The sequence below is a fragment of the Apaloderma vittatum genome, unplaced genomic scaffold (genome assembly GCF_000703405.1).
Source record: "Apaloderma vittatum isolate BGI_N311 unplaced genomic scaffold, ASM70340v1 scaffold7572, whole genome shotgun sequence".
NCBI lineage: Eukaryota > Metazoa > Chordata > Aves > Trogoniformes > Trogonidae > Apaloderma > Apaloderma vittatum.
This window is the reverse complement of record NW_009704082.1, coordinates 1-20362: the sequence shown is the minus strand read 5'-3', so window position 1 is coordinate 20362 and position 20362 is coordinate 1. Positions and strand designations below refer to the sequence as shown.

Here is a 20362-nt window from a genome sequence, read left to right as displayed (position 1 = left end):
AACCCTGCAGAGGTGAAAGGCTTGTCATATCTGTAGTCCCTGCCCTGGTTTGCTTTATTCACGTGACCTAGGAAAGAAAGGATTCTTGTGTGCCTAAGGTAGACAGTATCGAACATACAGATTTCCAACTAAATGGGTTACTGATTTCTGCTGATTTTTTTTTCTTTTCTTCCTCCACCCATTCTTTGGTTTGAGATTTTCTTAAAAGTTACAGAGTTTTGGTTGCATTGTAGAAGTAAGATTTCCCCTGTAGAAATTTTCTGTATGTTGGGTTTTTTCCCTTCACACTTGCTTGCAATGTTTTTTACTTTTAAATAAGTGAAATACTTAAATTTTTACCTAAAAAAAACACAGCAAGATCTCATGAGAGGTTCCTCAGCAGGATGTCTTCATACAGCCTTAGTAATAAAACTCAGGGATCTGAAATTGGTATAGACTTATAAAATCATTTAGGCTGGAAAATAGCTTTTATAGAAAGAACTCAGCCTTTATTGTGTTGACTTTTTTACCAAAGAGATTGAAAAAACCCTTAAGGACTTTGGTTTTCTCATGTGGAATTTAATTTCAGAGCGCTGCAAACTCCTCATTTTGGCAAGTATTTAGTTACAGTGCTCGTACCAGGGCTTGGATATGGCTGTTTCTCTGGACAGTGCTAGAGATGTAGTTTTTGATTTTCATAAAAGCAACGTGCAATCATGTGTTCTGGTCTGCAGCGGTAATGCAATGCTGGTGGGGAAAAAAGATGAAGAATGAGCAAGGGAAAGATTCTTTTTGGAGATAAGTTGTACAGACTTGCAGAGTCTAATATGTAGTGCTGGGAAATTGCCTGCGTCTACAAGTCTCAAATGAAATGAAGTAATTTGCCCAAAGGTCGCTTTGAGAATCATGTGGCAGAACCAGGAGTCAGATTCTCTCCTCCCTTGCCTCCCAACTCAACTGCAAAGGCATCTTTCCTTCTTGGTAGGTGAGGATGAAACATGAGCGTTGCTCATTAATTACAGCGTTGAAATGGGTTTCAGGGCTGTGTCCTTCACCAGCGTTTCCAGCAGAAGGACTTGCTTTGGGAAGTGGCAACTCTGGCAGGAAAGGGTTACTTTTATCTGCGTTTGTGTGTTGGACACCACGTGAGAAGCCTGCAGTGTTGGTATGTTGCCCGAAACTTGAAGGATCACCTGTGTAAAGTAGAAGACAGACCAAACTCTTTCACTGTCACCTTTACCACAGTCTCAAGCTGGGCTCCTCTCACCTGCGGTCGAAGCCACAGATTCTGTTGGAAAAGTACCTCAAGAGGTTGTTCTCTCAGCCCTTGAGTCCATCAACGTGCATCTCAACTGGGAGTGCCTGGATGCCTTGCAGGCATCTCACATGGTGTCCCACAACAGAAGAACTTCTTCCTCCACCCCTCTCAAAAATTAAAACATTTTCTCTAGGACCCCACTGAATTTCTTTTGTCTTAGTGCCTTTAACCCCTGACTTCAGAGCCTGTGTTGTATTCACTCCTCACCTCCTAAGTGTGATTTCATGGAGACTTCTAGCCAGATTTCTCTTAGAAAGATGATATGTAAAGCCTTTTTGCCTCTTTGGGCAAACCAGATGGAAATTCTGTCCCGCAGTCTCTGGTGTCACCTCCCACCAAGGTCCAGGAGGGTTGTGTTCGCTCACAGCAGAGTGTCAGGTCCATAACCCCAGGTTACCAGGTCTGCATTGCTGTGGTGCTACATTTCCATCTTCTGGGTGTGTTGTCTGGATCTGTGGTGCTTTGGCCGGGGCATGTTTGTCCATTTTGAGTTGGAATTACTCATCTGGGAGGATAGATTTTTTCATATTGGGTTTTGTGGCAAAGTCCATATGATTAAAAGGTGAATATTACATAGGAGGTGGCGGTCGTCACCTGCTTGAGAATGTGCAAAAACAGCAGGAGGAGTAGTGCTTTAGGTAAAACTGAATAAGAAATTACAGAGTTTCTGGCTCATTATTGGCTTGGAAGCACAGGATTTCGAGTGCTTTGATGGTGCCATCATACAAACTTCAAGACCAGGTGCCCTGGGTGAGAGCTGCCAGCCCTGCCTTTAAGCTGTTGCGTTCAGGAGAAACATTGAATTTTGTGACTTAGACTTTGAGCTAAGTGGTACGAGGTGAAACCCTGCATATTCTCTGCATTGAAGCATCTTGTGCAACATTTAAGGTCAGAAATAGGCATTTGATAACTCGGAATGTGTTGCAGGTAGCAGAGAGGAATTTTGTGCTGGATTTTCCTCTTGGCAGATGAAGGTGAAGGAGTGTGTCACAATTAGAAGCGAGGGCTTTCTTTGGTGGAAGTATTCGTAATGAAATGATATTAAATGCACACAAACATAATCTTGTCCAAACCACTAAAATGCATTAATGTTCTCGCATTTATAATATGTGGCTCTTTAAAAGGCCTTGTTCTACATGCTGAAGGCAATTCTGAGCTGGATCAGTCAGGGCAAAGAATTTAGAAAGTGTCACAAACTGCTTGTTTCCAAGAACATTTTAGTGAATGCAAGAGCGTTCAGGTACTTCTGCTCTTCTGCTCTGCGTTGGAGGAGAGCCAGCTGCTGTAATTATTTCAGAAGATGGTTATGAAAATATCTTGTTCCCCTGGAAAATCGGGAGAATGCCGACTGGCAACTTCTGAAGTTATGAACTTTTCTTTTTTATTATTTTTTAAATTGATATATTTGGATAATTAGCAACCTGGAGTTTTGAAAGAGTTGGCTGAGGAACAGTTTGTCTTTAAGGTTGTTTTATAATAACTTGTGAAATACGGGGAAAGTTCCAGGAGGTAGGAGGAGAGCAGAGGGCATGACCTAGGCGTGTATGGCTCAGTCACCTCCGTGTGAACCTGAAGTAAAACACTTGAAAGCCTCGTCAAGAGCTTGATTAGGAAGTGTTACTGTTAGTAGTGCTAGTTAATATGTATTTAGGGATCCTGTCCTCCTGACTTGTGCTTTTTTTAATAGGATTTTTTTTTATAGCAAGTACTTGTTTGAACGTAATATACTTTACAAGACATTTGACTTAGTGCCTCACGACACTGAGATATGATAGTTAATAGAATGTTTGTAAGGGCAGAAGTACTCCTGGTGAGGTGTCACACTTCTCAGCCCTGCTGTGGTTCACATCGGTGCTGGAACCACTGAAACCTGGTTTCTTCAAGTGTATACTCTGCCCTTTTTTTCCACCACAGCAATAATCCCAGCTCTCCCCCCCATCCTACCATATTCCTGTGTTTGTCCATACCTGAAGTCCTGACTCAGAGCTCCTGACTTCATTTTCTCAGGAGGGCAGGCTCACACAAAGTTACTGAGTAGCTGTAGGTTATTTCTTCTCTATATTTGTACTCTAGGATGATTTCCCCGAGGAAGACATTGATACATCAGAGAAGGTTCACAGAAGGGCCGTCTAAGTGACTAAAGAGAGGAGAGAAGCCTCAAATGGATTAGCCTAACTGACAAATGGCCTTGGGCGACTGGATCAATAGGGGAGGAGATTCAAAGGAATTTAATTTTCGAGGGTGCTTCGGTGTAGCCGCAAGAGACAATCCAAATTTATGACTGGAGGTTGAAGCTAACCCAAATCCACACTGGAAGCAGCGCAAAAGGTTTTAGATGAGACAACTCACTGAAGGTTATAGAGTGTTTATTTTCCATTACTGACTGAAAGGTATGGCTGTAACTGGAAAAAGGCCTAATGCAGGAAGCTTTGAAGCTGTTTGGAGCAGCTTTTAGCGTCTCTCTTTGAAACACATGCTGATACGTATTTTGCTGAAAATTGCCTCAATAATTCTTAGTCTGTGCTAAATTAGTGAAATGGAGCAGTTGGTCTCCTGCCATGTGACTTCTTTTGTTGCTAATTGCTAGGATGAGTTGACGTGTGAGAGGGAGAGTGTGATTTTTATCTCAGGGTCACGAGTTAAGAGTCCAGTTCAGGCTTAAACACTTGAAACGATACCATCTTGACCGGCGCGATGGTGTCCGTTGAAATCCCGCGGGCTATCGAATATTGGCTGTGGTGCGAGGCCACCAGGAGTAACGGGGCTTTCTTCATGAGCCGGTTGGCAATTCAAAGAGGTTAGCACAAAGACAGATGTATTTTTATGTATAGCCATGGACCAAATCTTTTTTTCTGGAACAGATCTGAACAGAATATTTATAGGAAGCTTGTGTTTCTACAGCCAAGACTGTACAAGCTGTGTGAATAAGTCACTGCCAGCTTGGCACCTGTCTAGAGCATAAAATCAACTTTAAAGTAAAAGTATTTCTGCAGGCAATAATGACTTCTACCATTTCAACATTGATACCTTGGCCTTGCATACAAAGCTTAGTTTGGGAACCGGGAGTGTCTTAAGATAAGGCTTACGTCTTTCCTGAATTAAGTATTATTTGAATGGCGGTATCTTATTTTTTTGTAATCTTTCATTCTAGGGCAGGAGGACCTAGGTACCTTTGAAGATCCACCTTTGAGGCTGTACTTCAAGCTGTTTCTAATGAGTGTCAGCATTTAACCAGCATTCCCGTTACTCTGGCACAACTGCTACACAGTTGTATTGGCAGAAGCATCCTTTTTCCATTCCTTTTCCATTCAGGAATCTCCTTAGAACAGATTGTTACGTAGGCACATCCTGATTCATAGCACATTAGCACCGCCAAATTGGAGGGCAGGGAAGGTTAAGAGCAGTAATTTCCTATCTCCAAAGGTTGCGTATCATGGTGTTTTTCAAACTCATTAGCGGTCACTTGGATATAGTTGCTACCCAAATCCGATCATTTGTTTGTTCTGACAGATTTCTCTTCATTCTACTGGGACCGAAGGGCAAAGCAAAGTCCTACCATGAGATCGGCCGAGCCATTGCCACTCTGATGTCAGATGAGGTAAGTGTTGTGCCATCTCCTGCGTGGAGTGGCCTCTCCAAGGTTTCACTTAATTACCTCATAGTGATGTCCTTTCCTCCAGCACGGTCGACAGGAACAGGCATACTCATAAAGCTGAAATACCCAAATGTCACCTCCTAATTCCATCTGTTTACATAATTATTTCATCTGGCCTCGTGTTTTTATAAAAGCGCGACAATAGCAACTTTTTGTCCATTGTATGTGCTTTCCTTCTTTCAATCACCGTTTCAAACAGACTGCAAATTCATCTCGGAGTTAATCTTGTCACATTGTGTCACCTTCCATGGTCACAGTAACCTGTGTGGTGTGTTGCACTGTATCCCAGCCTCCTTCTTCATTCAGGCAGTGCTTATATATTATCCACGAGGAGCCAGAAATTACTTGCTGATCGTACACCTCAACGAGAGATCACTGAGCTTTCAGTGTTCAATTACAGCTTCTTTCTTCCAGGGTCCCTTGAGCTCTCTGCATCTGGGGCTGGTTTTACATTATGCTTGTTCCTTGCATTCTCCTTACGTTGTTTTTGCTGTCGTATGATTCCCTTAATTACAGCTCTCCTGGTCTCAGCTCTCCTGTTTTCTGTCATTCCACTACTTGGAGCAGTGGTCTAGTTTCCACAGCCCCAAAGTCCTCTTTCCTACCACCGACTGTTCCTATTAAGTCTGTCACATGTGCTGATCCATCTTCACTCCAGGAAGTCCCAAAGGTTTCTGTAAAATTCATGCTCTTTTTTTCTCTGTTCTCTCCATTGTTTTTCATCAGTAATACTTTCAGTAAAACTAGTTTGTGTTCCTTGTTGTTGTTTTTGAGTAAATACTGTCCTCACTTCCATGTCCAAGGCTTGCAAACTAACCTGGTTTTTGGTGGACTGAAATAGGTGGGAAAAGAGAATTCACACTCTTTTGTGCCTCTGTACAAGCATCTTCCCCAAGTATAATTGCAACTCCTTTTTCGTAGGAAAACTCTTTTGGGCTAAACGAAATGGATAATTTTGCTTTAGCAACACTTTTCTAAAAAGATTAGAAATGTATATTTTGTTACAAATTGGAAACATACCTGGAAATAAAGAATCTCTATCAAAAAACCAGCCAAAGCAAAAGGCTTTCTTGACATTTATACACCCTTGTGACAAGCGTCCTGATACTTTTTGAGAAGGAATAAGTTGCTTTTGTAGAATAAAACTCAGTAGAATAAAGCTCAGTAGCCTCTGCAGCTGTAAACCTTTACTACAAAGTCTTTTCTTGTCCCTGCAGGTATTCCACGACATTGCCTATAAAGCCAAGGACCGGCAGGACCTGATAGCTGGCATCGATGAGTTTCTGGACGAAGTCATTGTCCTGCCCCCTGGAGAATGGGATCCAGCCATTAGGATAGAACCCCCCAAGTCTCTTCCTTCTTCAGATAAAAGGTAATAGCTGGAGACAGGTAGGTTTAGCTCTGGGATGAAGGACAGCGTGCATCAGGTCCGAAAAGGTGGTGGTAAGAGCTGGTGCTTTGGGTACACGCCAGTTTTACTGAGCAGATGCAGAGTGATATGCGTCTGGTCCGTATTTAGAAAGTAGTCCAGGCATTTCAGGTCTTAATAGCTGGAGGGAGGATGTTCTTGAAGGAGAGGATGTACCTTTTCAAGTATAATAACATACCTAGTGGTGATCCAGATTCTTTAAGGCTATGCTTGGTCTTTCTAACATGCTACGTTGCGCTCTGGCTGCCAGCAGGTCAGCCTTTGAGCCTCCTTTGTACAACCTGGCTTCAGGTAAGGCTGTGTCACGCTGGTTTGGATGAGCTGTGTGGGGGTTATGTTTTGTGGAGCCACCAGACATCGCAGCGAGCATGAGTTTGATTTGCCTTCTTGGCTAGGAAAAACATGTACTCGGGTGGAGAAAACCTTCAGATGAATGGAGACACACCTCATGATGGAGGGCACGGCGGCGGGGGCCATGGCGACTGCGAAGAGCTGCAGCGAACTGGCAGGTCAGTAACGCGGCTCGATGTGCTCGGTGCGATCCGAGCAAGGTGGCAATGTTCCCCTCCCAGGACCCTCGCCTACCGCTTTCTGTCCCAATATGCTATTCGTACAGGTTTAGCCATGACCCCAAAATGTGTCCTGGGGTTCTGAGTGCCCAGCCTGAGACTTTCTGAAGGGTTCTGAATGTCTAACCACAGAAAAAGGCCCTGGTAGGCGTTGGCTGTGGAAAGTCCCGGAATTTAGATGAACTGTAAGGGACGAAAACATGTAGCAGGTACAGCTACAGCGTCTATTCATCTTGCTGGAAGTGCTTTAGCCAAAAGCAGAGACATTCCCTTTTCCAGACTTTCCTCCTGTAGTTACAGAAGATAACAGAGCTCGAGGCCTTATTTCTGCTTTATTTTTCTGCTCATGCACCACGTAAAAGTCTGATAGAGTGGGAATGACATTCAGATGGCCATAAAACAGCATTTCAGGATCAGCACGCAGGTTTTCTCGGTGGCCTTATGCCCTCACTCACATGCTATATATTTTTTTTGAAGTTCTGGTAGAATATCTAAATTCTAGGAGAAAAGTCTGCAAGTCTGAAATTACGCATTGGCACGTATAAAGCAGCTGATATGTCCTGATTGTGGGTCAGAAAGATATGTGTGCCTGTCTGCCACATACCTCTCTCCCTACAGAGATGTGTGCTCTGTAAACATGCGGTTTGATAAGGGTTCAGTATCATCTTGCCTGGGATTGTGCAAAAAGAGCCTGTCTGCAAGTGGAGCTCTCTTGTTCTCTGAGATGCTTTCACTTACTTGGATTTTTACTTCTTTTTCTGGTCAACAGTTTGAAGCATGTTTCCATTTAGCAGATTGTCTGGCTTGTCCAACCATTGCTTCTGCCATGTGGAGAAATTTAGGCAGGGATTTAGACTAGAGTTCATGTAATTCATTACATCAACCAACATAGTTGGAAAAAAAACAAAACCCACAACAGAGAACCTGCCTGAACTGCAAACTTTAGAGGTCTTTTTCAGCACGAGTAGGGCTTGTGTTCTTGAAATTTGTCTCTTTCCAGCTGCATCATGTGTTCAAGATACTATCTTTCTTTACAACATTATCTCAGTGGTATCCCTGGACCATCACAGCTGCGATAAGACTATTATGTAATGTGATGATCTCACTCCTTTCAGATCATACTTCATTTCTGGCAGTGTTTCTCATTACTTATGCTGGTGACTTACTGTAAAACATTTTGCACGAGTCCTCTCTTGCTTGTCTTTTCAGGTTCTGTGGTGGCTTAATCAAAGACATTAAGAGGAAAGCACCGTTCTTCGCCAGCGACTTCTACGATGCTTTAAATATTCAAGCCCTTTCAGCCATTCTTTTCATCTACTTGGCCACAGTGACCAATGCTATCACTTTTGGAGGGTTGCTTGGTGACGCTACAGACAACATGCAGGTTAGCAAAAGTTTTCAGAAGTAACAAATATATCATTTGCCTTTTGCTCTTTACAGTCAGAGGGGTGTTTCGCTACCCATGAAGCTTGAATTCTGGGTACGATTAATTAGAGGTATCCACTGAAAGTTGGCTGTCTCCTACCAATAATTAAGCTCCTAGTGATGATGAGTGAATTATATTAATTTACACAGATTTAATTAAACGAAGCATAGAAAAAGAGGGCACCTGTCTGGAGCTCTCTGCTTCCGTGTGGTAAATTACAGGCTAGAATAAGATTCAGTAGCTGGTGGGGCACCTAACTTCTCTCTGCTCTGTACAAATACAATTTATCTCTTTCAAATCTCAGCTCTGCAGCAGTCATGCAAACAAACATACGATGCATAATGTGAAAAACAAAGAGTAACACATGCAAGTAGAGCATCATCACCAGCGAGTCTGCCTGCTCTGCAGCTCTAAGAGGTGCAGTCTTGAAAGTAGGGGCAAGATCCAGCCTCTGTAGAGCCTCCCTGCCCTCAAGCAGATCAACAGTTTTATGTCCCCATAGAAAACAGTATTTTGGGGGCAACCACATCACAGTTCATGTTGTTTCTTGTAAACAGTGATGTCACTGCTGCTGGATTAGGCACTAAAAATCACTCGTCCTGCATTGACGGCCCTGGAGAGCCTGATACAGCCAACGTTTCTTTAACAGCTCAGTTGAGAGTTTTATGTTTCTGAGAAAAGACACTATTCTTAGCTACAGACACGTGGAAGAATGCAGGGAAAAGAGATTCCAGATGCTCTGGCCGCGAGGGCCTTCTCCGTGAGTAATGCAGGAGGAGCAAAGGGGATCAGCCGTGCGCTTGCCATTCCTTGTCCCGGGAGCAATCTTCTCGTCCCCACAAGTCCCCCAAAGGCAGCAAGCGAAGGCTCATGTTCCCCTGTTCATGCCCCCTGTAAAAACCCACACTGTCCGTGTTAGAAGGCTGCAGGGTGTCACAACAAGCAGGTCTGCCTTGCGCAGGTCCCTGTTTGGGATGGGCACCACCAGTAGCACGTAGAAACAAAAGGAACTGAGGATGTCACCTCCTGCCAAGGTTGTTTCTGTCCACTCTACGGCAGCTTCTCTAGGTTGACTGAACATGTGTCAAAACAGGTGGGTTTTAAACCTTCCTTACCTTTTGCTTCTGTGCACAGCCGTCACGCTGCTGCCCTCATTACCCAGCAATAACAGTGCTTGACCACTGGTATTTTGAGGTCTTGTCTGTGGCCAGAAAAATGGTTTATGATTGCTTTAGAGAAAGTTCTAGTAATTTAATAGATTAAAAAAAAAAATCTTCTATTCTACGTAGTTTAACATACGACAGTATCAATATACTTTCCTCAGTGTAAACAGTCTGGTGGGTCTTTCCAAAAAAGGGAGCCAGAAAATTGAATTTCAATTCTTCTTAGCACGGGGTAAGTCAGAAAAGCTGCAGCCCCAGCCCTGCAGTTTGTCATGGATGAAAAAAGGATCCTCCTGTGCCATGACTGCTGGTTGCTCAGCAGGTGCAGCATTCATGAGGCTGCTGATTCAGATGCAGCTGCAGGACGAGTATGAGCTTAAATACACCCTTGGTTCACCGGTAAGTGTTCCTGGAGAGGGTGATGCTGACGGGTGCACGTCTTACCTGAGTTTTAAAGGAAGAACCTCTTGTTCTTCCTTTAAAACTCAGTCAAGTATAAACAGATCACTTCCCATAAGAGCAAATGAGGTAAGATGCATTGAATTCTGCCATTTTTGTAGAGTGATGCACACTCAGTCGATACTCACATTTTATTGCCATTTATATTTTGTCCCCTCTTTGCATTTTAGAAGCAGATCTTGTCCAGCTGTAGTTGGACGTGAAGATCCAAGAAAGCATCGTGCATGCTCTTTTATCCAAGCTGTTTTGCCACGCGTGCCAAAAGTAACTGTAGAGCCAGTTAAAATATTTTTATTTATTACTTGCTGGTGACGTCTGATGAAGTTGGCTCTCAGCACGAGTGCTGGATGAAGTAGCCTGGGTTGGTTTATGTCTCACTCACTAAAACTTGAAAGATAGGCTTCTTGTTTATCTAAAAAGTGTGTATTCCTAATTGGAGAAAGACAAAAAACCCTCCGTTGCCCTGGGGGCTGTCAGTGTTGTGTTGTAGCCGTGCTCTGCCATGGCTGTTTGAGGAGCCCCGTAAGCATGTGTTTGTACTCTCCAAGATGTGTCAAGCAGTTCTCAAATCCTTTAAGTGGTCTTTGAAAACACTCTTCTCCCCTTGTCTAATAGAAAATACAATACAGCATTATTGAACTCTGGGCTTCAGAAATAACAAGGGGGTTTGCTGGTTGTGCTGGGGAGCTGTGAATGGTGTTGGATAAACACAACAGCTGCAGGAGAGGACAGAAGATGGTCTTCCCTTACTCTTGGAGTGGCCGGTCACTGGAGTAACTACTTCTTTTCTTGAAACAGAAAGAGTTATTTGGTAAAAGTCGCTTCTCTCCTATGTCTACCCTAGGGCGTGTTGGAGAGCTTTTTGGGCACAGCGGTCACCGGCGCGATCTTTTGCCTTTTTGCTGGTCAGCCACTCACAATTTTGAGCAGCACGGGACCTGTCCTCGTCTTCGAACGGCTCCTCTTTAATTTCAGCAAGTAAGTACCAGGGTGGAGGAGGAGGAATGTCTCACGTTAATGAAATCCTAGCTAGGGAATGTGATGGCTAGCGGTGGGGAAGGAGGGGATTTAGTGCCTGAAATGAAACATCTCTTTGTTCTTGCCGAGACTGCAGCGCAATCACGTCGGGGATTTTCGCAGGCACGCGTATCCCAGGGCACTGCCCGGTGTGTGGGTGCAGATTTCCTTGGGGCCTCTTGGAAGTTCTTGGCCAGGTGTTTCCTCGATGAGAAGGCAGCCCTGGTTATAGTCAGTGTGCTGCTGTTTCCCATAGGGACAAAGGAAGGAATTCTACCCTCTGTGATTTCACTAACAAAATTTTTCAGGTCTCAAGGTTACCAAAACTTTGTCCTGAGGGAAGTACTCATTCTAAGTAATCGCTACTACTTAGAAAAGCAGAAGTATCTGTGATAGAAACAACTATGGATCTCTGTTTATCCGCAGAATTCCTCAGCGGAGCTTTGTTGCACTGGATTTTTTTCCTTTTAACTATTCTGGAGAGGTTCTGCTCCCTCCCCACCATGCTGATGTTGCTGCAGTGGTGATAGGTGACACCCAGAGCTAATGGGAGCCCGTTTTGGCAGGTGTCCTTATTTACTATTCCCACATCTGCAATTCCAGCCAAACACAGTGAGAATCCCTGAAGGTATCAGTATGTTTGCTAGTGATTTTACATGTATATTTACTGATGATTTTACATGTAGGACTGCTGAAAAGAAAAAGTTTGCAAAGAAGTGATGGTAGGTTATACAGAAGACAACCCAAATCACTTGCACTCCTCCCTTCCCCCATCAGGGAGAGTTCATAGCACTGCAAGCTGTGTCTGAGTACACAAAACCAAGAGCTTTTGGAGCGGAGGCATTGCTAGGCATCTCTTTCAAAAGCAGTCGCCTGTGATGTGGAACAGCTCTTTGGCTGTTGGTGGTTATTTTTAGAAAAGGTCTATTGAATTATTAAGCTGAACATGGCTGCAGGTTGCAATGAGGCAGGATAGATGGTACATGTATGGTTGTTTAATTGTGTCTCCTTCCTCATTATAGTTAATCTCTGTGGGTACTTACTCAGAAATAATTGAGAGCATATAATCATCTTTCCTGTGGATATACCCTGCATGTTGGAGAAATTTTTGGAGGTACAGACCTTTTGCAGGGGCAGACACTGTATTTACCTGTGATGCCATATTGACGTTGCTACCCTGGACTCCTTTGAATTGAGATCATTTCATCTGCTTACTTAGCTCACTTGATAACAGTTGTGGCAGCATGAACTGTCTCTTTGAGAGCAGGACAGGGTCTGTTTCTCCTGCTGCTCCTCAACAGAGCAAGAGCAGAGCACCTTTCTTTTCTTTCTTGAGCAGGAATAAGTGAATACCATCAGGAATAGACGTGCTGTAGCTGTTTGCATCTGGCAGGCAGGTCAAAACCCATGTGCAGCACGCGGAAGTTAAAAAGCAAGATGGAAAAACACTTTGCACGGTTTTTGGGGAGGGACGAGATGGATATTATTAACCTGAGGAGGAGGTGTTATAAAAGCTATTGTCCTACCAACCTGCTGGAGCAGAAAGGCAGGATTTTTCAAGGGATTCTTTCTCACAAGGGAATTGGAGTCAGGTACTGTGATTTTTCAGTTAAAAAATTAAATAAATATTACAGTTCAAAACCTTTTCCAAGTTCTTTGATGGTGTGTAATCAGGATGCCATCTGGACTTCTGCCAGCTTTCTTCTCCACACTCACTCGGGTGGATGGCAGCTCCTGCTCTCCGGCGCAGTGACTCCAGCTATTTCAGAGATCTATCACTGGGATCTTTTGTATTTCTTTTTCCCTTCTCCTTTCCTGCATCATTGCTTTTTTTACTTCCTTATTCTTTAACCCTCTTCTAGGTTGGACTCTCAGTGTGGGAAGGCTGCAGCCCTCCCCAAGATAGTTACCTACAGTGAGGAGAAAGCCTTGGTTTGAATGCAAGTGCTCGACCCTGTCTCTACATCCCTGACATTGTTCTTCCTGCTTATTACACAAAGTTTGAACGAGTCTTGCAACAGGGAGTTGAGTAAATGGTGGGACCAACCTGTAGCAAACTCCGAAGACGTCCAGTTTTGCCAGGTTGCAAGCACCCTACGGAGTGTGCAGGCTCCTGAGTGAGATTCGGCAGGAGATGGCTTTTCTGAAGGAGATTTGTAAACCATGGTTGTGTCTTCAGCCGGTGGAAAGCTGTCAGTGTTGAGCTGCTCTTGGTCTGGACAGCTGGATGTTGGGAGCTTTGCAGCTTTGTGTGTGTTTGCTAAGGGAGGTTTTTTTACTGGGAAGCCTAGAAAGAGCTTGGATTCACTGGTAATGTTGATTAGTGGAGGTGTAAGCAGGACTCATGCATGCTTTTTGGCCACCTTGACTGTTAAACTACACGACATACATTTATGTAGTTACGTGTCTGCAGACAGAGAGCTTGGGTCTTGCCAAAACCCTCACTGAGTCTAAATGATTGCAGGTCGCAGAGCTGTCCCTTCTCCAATTCTGGGAAGGCACAATCCTGTGTGGATTTATCTAACCCTGTTACTTTCTTCTCCTGCCACTCTCATCTTCTTGCAGAGACAACGATTTTGACTACCTGGAGTTTCGTCTCTGGATCGGTCTTTGGTCAGCCTTCCAGTGTCTCATCCTCGTCGCTACCGATGCCAGCTTCCTGGTCAAATACTTCACCCGCTTCACCGAAGAAGGTTTTTCCTCCCTTATTAGCTTCATCTTCATTTATGATGCTTTCAAGAAGATGATCAAGCTGGCAGATCATTACCCGATCAACTCTGAATTCAAGGTGGACTATATCACACATTATTCTTGTGCCTGTGAACCATTAGATCCAGGTGAGTGAGTGTTTACTTCACTCTCCATTTCACAGATAAGAGATTGCATTTGCTTTCTTTTTATTTTGCACTGCAGTGCAGGTAATAAATGGGGAGGTCAATCCTTTATCAGTTGTCTTCTGATACCCACCCTAACTTAACCTTATTTTGAAGCCGAGGGGTGAATTTTACCCTGCATGTCAACTGACATGTCTTTATAGCCGACCTTCCTGCGACTCCTCACATGAGCACCATAACCAGTAGAGAAGCTGTCTCTGTACCCTTGCCTGCTTGGATCCTTGTGGCTGTTAATTCTGAATGGCATTCCTTGGAGAAATCTGGGAAGGGGCCAAAGTGGCCAGGTCACTGCTGTGGTGCTCAGGTGTCCACTGGGCAGTTTTGTCAAGCGCAAGAGCTGGATTTATTCAGGGCGTTACCCTAAAATGGGTGGTTTTCCACCTGCTGGCTGAATCTAGGAGTGGAGAAGCACAAACAGTTCCATGGTGGAGTGGAAGCGAGCTATGTCCGACGGTTCAGCTTATCTGTAGAGTGTGAGCTGCAAGGCAGGTATGGCTGGCATACCTATGGATCTGGCAACACAGCTGGGAGCAAAAGGTTACAAAACCCAAATACAAAGAGAAATATGCTGGCTCGTACTGTTGGGGAAGCTGTGACCACTCCTAGGATCTTTCAAACAATGAGGAGTGAGTAAGAAACTGGATTTGTGCTCAAAGTAAACTTCAGGTTATCTCGACATACCTGTAAGACTGGAAGAGCTTCTGGCTGCTGTCTTTGTGCAAAAGGTGTCAGGGACTGGAACCTGAGGAGCCATGTGCTTGCGTTAGTTATTAATTGTAGGATCTTGGATGTTGGTCTAGTTCTGCCTCCGTCTGCATGGCAGGGTGCTATGTTTTTCGGAGTTAGGGCCATGGGGAGCAGTCAGTACCAAATTAGAAGTCCACCCGTGCCGTCTAAACGTCCGCGGCACAGACCTGGTGCCCATGGCAAATGTGGTGGCACAGCTGGAAGGTGAGGGGGAAGCAGAGTGGAGCAGAAGCTCACACATTATTTTGCAGGAGAATTGTGCCCAGAAATACAGTGCTGGTCTTTACTTTTGTAAGCAAGTGACAGGAGGGATCAACATGTGCGGTTTGATGAAGCTCCCAAACCCTCACTGCTGTGGTTCTCTTCTCATCTGATTTACCTCCTTCGCTAGATGTTTTATTCGGAGGGTAAAGATGACCTTATCATCATGCCTTCCAAATGTTTCTTCCTCGGTTTTTCAAGTAGATCTCCTGCTCACATCTGCCTGAGTCTGTGGGACCTTGGGCACGAAGGTCGGTGCTTCAGAAGTTGCTGAAGTTGAGGGAGAAGATGGGAAACAGCAAACTGTCTGCAAACGGAGCAGCTAACAGAGTGTTCCCGTATTTACGCTCAGTCCAGGACAGCAGTTCCAGGCTTCTGTGTGTAAATCAGCAAGCGCTGGGGTTACAGCACTGGCAGAGGCAGTGGCACTAGCTGAGTCCTTTGGCCGTTCTCATCCCTTGCTTGATGGTGTGTCCTGCCACGGTGGATTTAATCCGCAGAAGCAAGGAATTTTCCAGAAGAACAAGTAGCCTGTTAAATGGCTGCTAGCAGGTCGGTCGTCACACAGCCAGCTTGGCCTCCTGCAGATCCGAAATGCATGCGTGTGTCTCAGCATAAACCCAGAGCGCATCCATAAGCGAAAGACAGCACAGATTTAATTCCTGCTCCCTAAACAGGTTTCTGCATCCACTGCTCATCACAGATACAGAGGAGGTTTTCTCTCTTACCACGCAAAGGTAAATCAGCGGCAAAGTAGCAAGCAGCAACCAGGATGGTCTAAGCCCAAACACTTTCACCAAGGAGCTCTGCAGCCTGTCCGAGTGAATTGGTTTGTAAAGATACATAGCAAGCTGCCATCCCAGCGGCGCAGTAACTGTCTTTGAAACCGGGCTCGAGACTGTAAGGACTTGGAGCAGCGGGGTTTATGAGCAGGTACCAAGAGAGCATTAGGACATCGATTATTCTTCATGCTGATGTTTCCTCCCTGAAAATTTGCAAGCTCTCTCTTGCGCCTCAGGGAATGGAATAAAAAAATGCACGTGACAGGTTAGGGAGCGCCTGGTTCTAGGAAATGAGATGTAATGCAGCAGTGGACGCTTTCTTTCCAGTGATTTTCCTCTAATGCACATGGTGCCAGCTGCTGTTAGGCTGCCAGCTGGAGACAGGGGAGATTTATTTGGTTTTTTTCTAAACTAAGTGCAGATAAAGCTTTATTGATTTTTAGCATGCCACAGGTGAAGTTGACTCTTCTTCCCTCATACTCTTGATTCTGTTTTTTTGCTGTTGGTTGAGATTTGGCTCCGGGGTTTTTGCATCAGCCCTTTTCCTTGCTTGGCTCAGTTTCTGCAGTGGGCTCTTCCCGTGCTCCCTCTCCCATAGGCCTGAGAAAACTGGGGAGCACCTTCTCACCAGCCCCGCCACGCTTTCCACACAACCATAAAACAACTCCTTTGAAATCACAGACGGGATTTCTGTGTGCTCTGCTATGTAATTACGTAGCGTGTCCTGCGGGGACTTCCCTTTGGTCCGTGCACCTCCAGCCTTTGTCTCTGGGCAAACATGCACCGTTGCATAATGCAGGTCAAGAAATTCAAAAGGCAAAACCAGCAACTAGACGCCACATTCTGTCCGTTTTGGAAACAAGAGTGTCCATGTAGCAGCCGTTGAGCCAAAAGTAGCGTGCTGGGACACCAAGGGGGCTTAGCAGATGCTGCAGGGGGGCCCCAGGAAAATTCCTTATATATGAGAATGTCCTACTACTAATTTACACCCTACTACGATTTCAGTAATGTAGAAGACAAGCACGCTTACTGCTCTCCAGCTAAACCAATGCAAGCTATGCAATATTTTAATGCCGCTTAAATATTCTTATCAGACATCGAAGTACACACAAAGCCTAAATAAAACTTGAGGGTGTAGTTGACAAGGCCCTTTTCAGAAGGGATTGCATTCCTAAATGAAATTTTCAAATAAACGATTTCTAATCCCATGAAAACAAAAGATGTATCATTTGTCACAGCGAATGCAGCCTCTTTCCTCAAAGAAATTATCTCTGTCCTCTTGATTTCAATTCCGCTTCATCATCTTCTTTTAACTCAAAAAAACACATTTGTGCTGGATTCTGAAATGTGTTTTGGTTTTCTGGAAATCTTTGCACTTGTGCGTTTTTTTAAAATTAATGGGAGTGTTCTGTGGATATTTATTTTGATCCAGAAATCATTAGAAAAATATTACAAAACCATGAAACATCCTATTGTCTGTCTGGTTTTTCATACTTTTTTTTTTTTTACAAGGAACTCCAAAGAAAATCTAGTTAGATTTGAATTATGTTTCACTTTGCCTTTTCTTTCCATCTCTTAAGTGATTGATGCTTTTGAGTGACTCTGAAACAACACTTTTGCCTCCCTTTACTTAAGTTTTGCAAACAGTTTGGTGGTGTTAACTGATTTAATAGTTGACATTTGCTTTGATTCCTAACTATTTCAGAACCACACTCACAGAATTCCTTTTTCTGCCCTCTCTTGCAGTTAATAGCTCGCTATTTAACGGGACAACGGTGCCGTCAGCCGATGAGCTGCTCTATTCCTCTACTGAGATGGTAAGTGCCCGTGGCCAGGGCAAGATGGTCTTGGAAGCCCTAAGTGTCATGCTGAGCCCTGCCTATAGATTAGGAATTGATCTCATGAAGAAAACCCTCCCGCTGACACTGCCCCGTTGCCTGTGACACTGTGAAAATGTGGCACTGCTCCTTTGGGCATGCTCACTTGATCCTCCAAGGATTTCTCCTAGTGCTGCACTGAGAATGGCGAGTGCACAAATGGATATTATTGATTATACGCTAACAGCTGCCACTTTCTTGCAGTCTGGTGTGCTGGCAGGATGCAAAGGTGTTCTCTTGATGGCATCTCGGGTACCCTACACTGCCTCTTGCTTTCTTGTCCACCTCCGCCACCTGGGCATCTAAGCCACCTGCATCTGGAAGGGCTGCAAAGAAGGAGCCTCTTTCTTCAGCTGCCTGCCACAGAAAATAATGCGTGGGGGGCAAAGCAAGATTATGTTGGGGGGTCTCCCAGGGAAGAGGGATGCCCTCTACTTTCTGCTCTCTGATACCCCGAGTGGTAATCTTATGTCTTGAACGCTCTCCGGTGTTTATATCTGTAGATGTAAAACTGCAAAACGTAAAATACGCCCCCAAATATTTGGGTTTTGGCTTACTTCCCTTCTCTGAAATTTGCTCTCCCCTCTGATGCCGTCCTGTGGCCGGCAGTCAGGGCACATCTGCAGAAATCCTCCTGAAGAGCAGCAGAGTGCTGCTGCTTGATGCTGCAGAGAGCGACAGTGCTGAGAAAGCAAATGTGGTGGCACGTGTCAAAAAAAACAACACAGAGCGGAGGGATTTGTTGTTGTTTTTTATTTCCTGCCATCAGCATCAGCAAAATCACGCCTCAGTTCAGCTCTTGAGATTCACATTTGCTGAGGAAGCTGCAGTTTCTTACAGGCAGCTTCAGGCCACAACTTGGTGAGCATCCAGTTTGGAGGCGTATGTGATGTTTTTGTTCTCTGGAACTTAACTATCTGCAGTAAAATACTTTTTTCCACTCTGGATTTACTCATTTTGAGTTATTTCCAAATATTCTTCGCCTCTTATGTCACAGTTCGCAGGACTGTGGTTTCCTTTGTGGAGGTTTTCATGCAGAACAGCACCTGGTACCTGCAGTGCTGCACTGCTTGTGCAGAAGCTCAGAGGGATGATGTTAGGCCATCAGAGCTCTGGTTCTGAAAGGAGGGGGATTTTCTGCTCTAGGAATAGTGCTGGTCTCCATCTAAGAAAAGCAGGTTTGAGTTTGGTGTTGCTTGCAGGGCATGAACAGAAGGGGAGTGGATGTAGAAGGGTTTTTGGGCAACTCCAGCTTCTGTGTAAGGTTTCCACCATTGCCTTTCTGGCAGAGAAGACAGAGAGCACGCCTGGCAGACCACAGAAGAGGTCAGAACATCTCTCTCCTCAGTTCCCAGGTTATCCCATCCTCTGTCCAGGTTACAAGCCAGGGATTTTTAGCCGTTTCACAGTGCCTCCTTTTTCCTCCCAGTATCTTTCTCAGTTCTCTGAGCTGGGTGGAACTGTTCTTTTTTCCCTCCAGTACAACACCACCATTGACTGGCCGTCTCTGACAGTGAAGGAGTGCTTGAAATACGGAGGACAACTCGTGGGCAACAACTGCGAATACGTCCCCGACATCACCCTCATGTCTTTCATTCTCTTTTTTGGCACTTACACCTGCTCCATGGCCCTGAAGAAATTCAAGACCAGTCGCTATTTTCCAACCACTGTAAGTATCTCCTTTCACTCTGGCAGTCTTGTTTCCTGACTCTTTCAGAGGGCAAAAATCAGGCTTCCTTTTGGTGTAGCTGTCACCCACACGGAGAGGGAGAAGTGCTTTGCAGGGGAGCCAGGTGATGAAAATATGGTTAACTGGGGTCTGTCTGGGATTGCTTGGCTCTCACTCTCTCAGTGCTTCTGGAGGACGTGGGGAAGGCAGCAGAAGAGCCAGAATGAGCCACGATCCCTTGTGGGGACCTGGTAGTGATTTTAAAGGTGCGGAAGGCACTGCTTCCAAGCTGAGATACACAGTGATGTAGCTTATCAGCCTTAAGAAATCAATCTTTTGGGTGTATGTATAGTTTTAGGTGACCATTTTCAGCATGTGGTGCACTGACTCTGGGGTAGGATGTGTGGCCTTTTGACAGAGATCAGATAATCGAAAGGGGCAATTAAGCATCATGTCAGAAGTCTCTTTGCTTATAGCTGGAGGGAGTATTTGGGGAGGACTAAAGAAGCCCTTTGCTTCATCACGAAGAAAAAGCAAGTAAGGGAGCTGTCTTTGCCTGGCCTTCTTATTATGGTACAGACCTAAAGCAAAAAAGCTCCTTCTTCTTCGAGGATCAGGTGCCCAATAAAGACAAAACTCCAGTTTGATTTAAACAAGATTTTGCTCGGACTTACAGTCAACTTAAATGCACCTCTGAGATGCATCTGCCTTTTTTTATCTCCCCAGCTAAAGTTAGCACGACTTGTGTGCAAGCTGGCAGCTTCCGTATATTCCAAAGCCATGGTTCTCCATGAGACCTGCCCCCCTGCTGCCCCTTTTTTGGCATTTTGGCACACGGGGGTTTATCCTGCGTGGATGTTTACTGTTCTGCCGTGTAACAATTGAACCTCTATTATTTTTTAATAAAAAGGAAAAAAATTCCATCCGGGCTGGAATGCAGCTCAATTTGTCCTGTAGCCATATGAACCCAGGAAACCTGGAACGAACAACATCTCTGCAAAAATCAGTTAAAGATAAGCACGGTGGGTCCTGCCCAGTTAAATCTTGTGGCAGCTGACCAGTGGCAGCTTTTAAGTTACCGTATTCCAGTGACTTAGAGGGACTTGCAGTCTTAGGT

General features: G+C 44.7%; 1 protein-coding gene across 1 annotated transcript in view; it reads left to right on the top strand.

Annotated features, from left to right (window-relative positions):
• LOC104270503 (electrogenic sodium bicarbonate cotransporter 1-like) overlaps window positions 1–19245 on the top strand; it is a gene marked incomplete at both ends in the record, with an annotated part of 31697 nt that extends 12452 nt beyond the window's left edge. Inside the window, 8 exons of the mRNA XM_009864891.1 lie at window positions 4808–4895; window positions 6170–6324; window positions 6777–6890; window positions 8160–8334; window positions 10843–10976; window positions 13581–13852; window positions 17446–17516; window positions 19057–19245. Of these exons, the coding sequence (XP_009863193.1) occupies window positions 4808–4895; window positions 6170–6324; window positions 6777–6890; window positions 8160–8334; window positions 10843–10976; window positions 13581–13852; window positions 17446–17516; window positions 19057–19245 (1198 nt within the window). The remainder of the gene's footprint in view (window positions 1–4807; window positions 4896–6169; window positions 6325–6776; window positions 6891–8159; window positions 8335–10842; window positions 10977–13580; window positions 13853–17445; window positions 17517–19056) is intronic.
• Between the last annotated feature and the right edge of the window lie 1117 nt (window positions 19246–20362).